This window comes from Arachis duranensis, chromosome 4 (assembly GCF_000817695.3).
Source record: "Arachis duranensis cultivar V14167 chromosome 4, aradu.V14167.gnm2.J7QH, whole genome shotgun sequence".
NCBI classification, from domain to species: Eukaryota; Viridiplantae; Streptophyta; class Magnoliopsida; order Fabales; family Fabaceae; genus Arachis; species Arachis duranensis.
This window is the reverse complement of record NC_029775.3, coordinates 63,945,423-63,951,584: the sequence shown is the minus strand read 5'-3', so window position 1 is coordinate 63,951,584 and position 6,162 is coordinate 63,945,423. Positions and strand designations below refer to the sequence as shown.

General features: G+C 37.3%; 1 protein-coding gene across 1 annotated transcript; it reads right to left on the bottom strand.

Moving 5' to 3' along the window:
- Nucleotides 1-4,387: 4,387 nt before the first annotated feature.
- On the bottom strand, nt 4,388-5,642 carry LOC107484061 (protein FAR-RED IMPAIRED RESPONSE 1-like). The gene is made up of 3 exons (XM_016104672.1): nt 5,118-5,642; nt 4,923-5,001; nt 4,388-4,443 (listed from the first exon to the last, which is right to left on the bottom strand). The coding sequence occupies exons 1-3, from the start codon at nt 5,640-5,642 to the stop codon at nt 4,388-4,390; spliced, it is 660 nt and encodes a 219-aa protein (XP_015960158.1).
- Nucleotides 5,643-6,162: the final 520 nt, after the last annotated feature.

Genomic DNA, 6,162 nt, shown 5'->3' with positions numbered 1-6,162 from the left:
TGGTATTCTGAGTAGGATTCAATGACTGAATGACTGTGACGTGCTTCAAACTCCTGAAGGCGGGGCGTTAGTGACAGACGCAAAAGAATCACTGGATTCTATTCCGGTCTGATTGAGAACCGACAGATGGATAGCCGTACCGTGACAGGGTGCGTTGAACATTTCCACTGAGAGGATGGGAGGTAGCCACTGACAATGGTGAAACCCTTGCATAAGCTTGCCATGGAAAGTAGTAAGAAGGATTGGATGAAGACAGTAGGAAAGCAGAGAGACGGAAGGGACACAGCATCTTCATACGCTTATCTGAAATTCCCACCAATGAATTACATAAGTATCTCTATCTCTATCTTTATGTTTTATTCGTATATCACCATACCTATTTGAGTTTGCCTGACTAAGATTTACAAGGTGACCATAGCTTGCTTCATACCAACAATCTCTGTGGGATCGACCCTTACTCGCGTAATGTTTATTACTTGGACGACCCAGTACACTTGCTGGTTAGTTGTGCGAAGTTATAGTGATCACAATTTCGCGCACCATAGGCCTCATTTTTGACTGTAGAGGAAGGATCTATGGACATTGAAAGTACGTGGTTGGGTCAACAGCAATGTAAGTGATTAATCTCCATGTTCTAGTTTCATTCATTGTGTTCTTTGTAAACTTTATATCGTGCTTCTTAATTTTACACTACAGATCATTCAATGGATGTGTTACACATTCAATGATGCACAGTCCGTGAGATTCAATCGTGATTTCTACTGCGTGTGTCTAGGAATATTGGTATGAATAGTATACTTTTTTTGCATCTTAATGTCGACACTTTATAACTGACTAATGCTCTGACAACAGGAAATAGTGATACAACAGCATAACCTCGATTCATTCCATAACGGGACAATTCCGGTGTATGAGGGCTTGGGTCCAAACTTCGGAGAGGATACCAGATTCTTTAATAAAGTGGACGCAGCCAAAAGAAAATAGGTGAGACATGGTTGTATTTTACGTATCGTATGGTATAACATATTTAGACGAAAACGTATTTGTCCGAGTAAATTATTCTACATACTTTGCTAGTGTTAGTTGAATATTTTGGACAATTCATCATGTGTTTTCGTCACTGACTTGTTGAGTAGTATTCATTATAATTGGGACGGGAGTTGTATCTTCTATTAGTGCCCGTGAATGGAGATTATTGTTTTACTTGTGAAGGGTTTGATCTACTTGTCATGCATAGTACACCATGCGGGTAATATTTTACCCTGTTGTAATTCGTGAATTCTTGTTGCAGTGGTTTATTTCGATGTGTTCAAACGGACATTGGTGGCTATATGCGTTTTATGTGGCAAGAAAAAGGGTGTTGTAATCGATAGTTTTCATGATGAGGCACCCGACAATGCACGGAGGAAACTAGATGCATATGCAGTAAGCTAAAACACCCCCTTAAGTGTTATTTATGAATACACGAATCACATAAAACATGGCTAAAGTGGTTTACAGGAATAGCTAATTGAAAACATGGCTAAAGTGGTCATCCCGACATATGACCGAAGTACGAACTGCCCAAGGTGTGCATATGCCAAAGTCCCCATGCAACCAAACGGGTAAGTAGTACCAAGCAATAAATATATCCACTGGAAGTGGCTTTAACATTGATATTTTTGTGATAACATCATTTTTACTTGATTATGTAGTTGGGATTGTGGCATCTATGCCATTAAATTCATGGAGACATGAACTGAAGATTGTAACTTAAGATGAATGGAATGATTTAAGTTAACCGGTCGGTCTCTTTTTAATTTGTTATTACCATTTCATGTTACTTTGACACATTAAACGATGCACTGACATTGTAAACAACATATAGGAAATGCTTTTGTCAATGAGACAGGAGTTGATGTTGGATATTGTCATGGGAGCATACAATGAATCAATTGAGCAGGTGCGATCTTTGTTGGAACAAAATGATGGACGTGTACGCCACAACTGTCAAAGAAACAAGAAAAAGTTGGTTAAATCACCATTCACAACACCAAACACAAGGACATTGATGAAAAGAGTGGGAGGATTACCTGTGAGGAAGAACTAGAAAGGGAGAAAGCAATAGATGTATTTAGTTTTCAAACTATACATTAATATTTTGTCAGATGGTTTTTGTGTGTTTAGGTTGGAGTTTTGTTACAACAGACAGGATTAAATTTCATAGCAAATAACATGTATATGGTTTATTAGTTTTTCAAATCCTTTGATTTTCTTGCATGATGTTAACGCTGCCTAAAAGCTAATAGTAAACAACAGCACAAGTAATAAGAGTATCCATCCACATACATGTTGAATCACAAAAAATAATTCAAATAACCATCTGCTAACCTATTAAATCAAACATCCACCTTATACTACTTGTAGATAATCACACAAACTATGCTAGGCTTATTAGAAATTACCATCAAGGCACCAATAGAAATAACCATCCGCTAACCTATTGAATCAGACATCTACATTATAATACTTGTAACTAATACACAATATGTTAATCTTGTTAGAAATAACCATTCGGGCACCAATGGAAATAACCATCCTTTAACTTATTGAATCAAATATCCACCTTATACTACGTGTAAATAATCACATACACTATGCTAAGCCTATTAGAAATATCCATCCAGACACCATAAAAATAACCATCCATTACTATATTAAATCGAACATCCAGTCCATGCTACTCGTAATTGATCAAAACATAATCCCAATCATATTACAAATAACCATCCAAGAACCAATAGAAATAACCATCTACTAACATACTGAATCGAACATCTAGGATATACTACTTGTAATCAGTAACACACAATATCTAAAGCATATTACAACTAACCATCCGAAAACCAATAAAAATAACCGTCTGATTACCTACTAAAACGACCATCCAGACATTACTACTTGTAAGAACTCACAAGCAATGCATCGAGACTGTTTCAAATAACCATCCAGAGACCAGTAAAAGTAACCATTCGATAACCTACAAAATAGAACATCAAGGTTATACATCATGTATTCATTCAAACATTATTCTACAACCAGTCAAACCACATCAAAAAAATATAAATTCACCGGTCACGTGCACGTAGCAAGAAGCCAAGGCCACAAAATGCCAATTTATAATTTTTTTACCATAGACAACCCAAACAAAAAATAACCATCAAACATACATATTGAGTTGTAACACCTAACAAAAGGGACCTTTAATATAACATAATGGATTTTATATCCTAAACATTCTAGGTATTGTCGAAAGAGTTTAACACGGACATGAATTCACCAACTTCTTGCTAAGCAATCTGCTGAGCGGGAGCATCCAAATCTATATTTCCACTAGATTCTACATGATTATCCTGAAAGAAACAAACTCAAACAAAAACAAGTCACTATCGACATAATAAAAAAATGTAGTAAAGGTGAAGTTTTAATTTAATTCCGATACATACCTTGCCTGAACTCTTTCGCTTTCTTTGCATGGATTTCTTGATCAATTTATCCAACTCATATTTGAGCCTTTTATCTTTTGGATGACCCTTTGTTCCTTTGACAGGCCCTGAATGTCTTCTGTGCCCACCACAGATGAAGTCTCTATGGCAATGCTATTGTGTGCATTAGTGACGATTTTATTCCGCATCCTGGCATGGTAATCTACTAGCTTTGTCCTTACATCATCCAAAGCAGCATGCAATATGTTTGCTTCATTGTCACAATCCACAAATTTCTGCGCAATATTGTAGAAATGCACACACAACCCTTTGAATATGTTGTGGCTTTCATCTAAACGTCTAACGTCATGACTACTTTTAATGTAGGTGTGTTTGCGCTTTATGTTCTTTTTCCAATAAAGGAGAATATAGTAGGAAGATACCTCATTCACTTTGTAAGAAGAAAGTACTACAAGACAGTGGCAACACAATATACTTGCACTCTCGAACAAGTTGCAATCACGTCGAACCACGTGAGTCGAATTGTCAAAATGGATGTCGTACGTAAGATACCAAATCGTCTTATAGACAAGTATTTCCTCTTCCACCTTTACCCAAGCCGAGTCACCCTGTTCGTAAACGGCACGAATAATGCAATCAACCTTTTTGACAAACTCTGTTTGGACATCTCTAAACATCTCGTTGGTGTACTCTTGTTAAAATCATCTCTCAATGGCTGATCTAGTTGCACATGGTATTAGACCTCTCGAGTCTGCAGCATCATCCTCCAATTCCTTCTGCTCTTTGGTTCTTAGCACATTGTCGAACTCGTGGACGAACTAGACCAAGCTAGTCTTGCAATTTAAGAATCTACGAAAGAATGAATGCATACCCTCAATCTTCTACGTACTCCGCATGGAAGCCTAGAATTGACCCTTGAAAAAGATTGGCATCCACATGTGACGGTCCTCAAACAGATCTACAAAAAAAACCCACCAAAAAACAAAACCATGCATAAGCAACATATTCTCAAAATAGAATACAAGAACACTACAATATCTAAGGACTTACGACACATGATTTTGCTTAAAAGACACGAACCTGATAGCCATTTATTGTGATGTAGGTTGAACTCATCGATGAACTCAGCCCAATGATCCTCGAAATCCTCAACCAACTGAGAGTTCTATATAATGTGATTCAACTCAGCATTCAGCTCTCTGAACCTAGCATAACCTCCAAGCTTATTCTGTATCTTTTTTGTTATATGCCATATGCACCAATGGTGGCGTATATTGGGGAGGACCTTCTTAATTGCACCAAACAAAGACTTGCATTGGTTTGTGATGATGCCCTGCGGTACAGTTTCCATGCACTTCAGCCATTGTGTGAACACCCATTCAAAACTTGGAATCTCCTAACTGCCTAGCAGAGCATAGCCTAGCAAAGTAGACTTACCATGGTGGTTCACGTCGATAAAAACGGCAAGTGGCAATCCATGTCTAAAAGAAGAATAACCACATTTAGAAACATCCAACTAATACAAAATAACAAAATAATTAAATAATGTGAATGTAAATACATTTTACCGGTTCGTGCTATATGTGGTATCAAAGGTCACCGCGTCTCCATAGTATTCATAAGACGCCCTACACTTTGCATCCACCCAAACTGCACTCGTAAACTTATAATTTCATCTACATTCACTGCGTAAAAGTAGTTTGGATTTAACTCCTTCATTCGCATGAAGTAATTTAGCATCTCCTTGACATTTGCGTTGACATTTGTGGATCGAAGTCTTGATGAAATGTAATTCCTGACGTCTTTCTCTAAGAAGCCCGAGTTTGAAGGCCCACCAACTTTGTTAGCCAATGCTAGAAAGGTCTTGTTGGGTCGAATGCCCGCCTTATCATTAACGTCAATGACGCACTTCGCATACATTGTCAACTTCCTATTCTTGTGGTAGTGCACTGCCTTTTTAGTTGAACACGGATGCGAGTGATTTAGTTCAACCTTCAACAAGACCCAATCTTGTTTTTTCTTGTCAAACTTTGTATATATTCTTGCTCTGCACCGCACAGCTGCAATCGGGTTCTTTCGTGTGGGTGCTTTGACATGAGACCCTCGGAAACCCTCCCAATTCCAATGAATAGATTGGTTGATCGGTTGCTCTGTCATCCTGTCAAAATTTGTGGCCCGTATCTTACTAATGAAGCTAACTTTTTTTACGTAGCTTGCATAAAAATCCCAGGCCAGATTCAAATGCTCAAATCGCATCCCAACTCTCTGTATTTTGTCTTGATCAAGGTAACTATGATCCGGTAATTGCGAATCAGTTCAAAACAGACATCATTCGATGAACACGACGATTGATGGTCAATTTAAACATGCAATTAATGAAAAAATAACAACAAACTAGAGTTCAAGCCTCATCAACAAGATCTGTGTCATCACATCCCAACTCAGTAATGTCTGTACATTCTATGGCCTACAATCAAACATACACAAACTAAATAGATACTATAATAAAATATCAACTAAATAGATTTTATTAATACTCTATCTAAAATATCATAATAATTTTTTTTACTATACATGAATTAAAAGAAATCATAACAATGAGACGTGTACTCATACAAAGAGTCACCTAACTAGTTAGGCTTATATAGAGAATGCATAAGTCCACCACATATAAAAT

Bases quoted from the DNA above. Each gene is read 5' to 3' on its own strand.
- LOC107484061 (XM_016104672.1), bottom strand. From the start codon at position 5,642: ATGACAGAGCAACCGATCAACCAATCTATTCATTGGAATTGGGAGGGT. The intron at 5,002-5,117 runs GTAGGGCGTCTT...ATTTTGTATTAG, and splicing joins AGTTTGGGTGGATGCAAAGT to TTGGATGTTTCTAAATGTGG. The intron at 4,444-4,922 runs GTAAGTCTACTT...TTTTTTTTGTAG, and splicing joins TATCGACGTGAACCACCATG to ATCTGTTTGAGGACCGTCAC.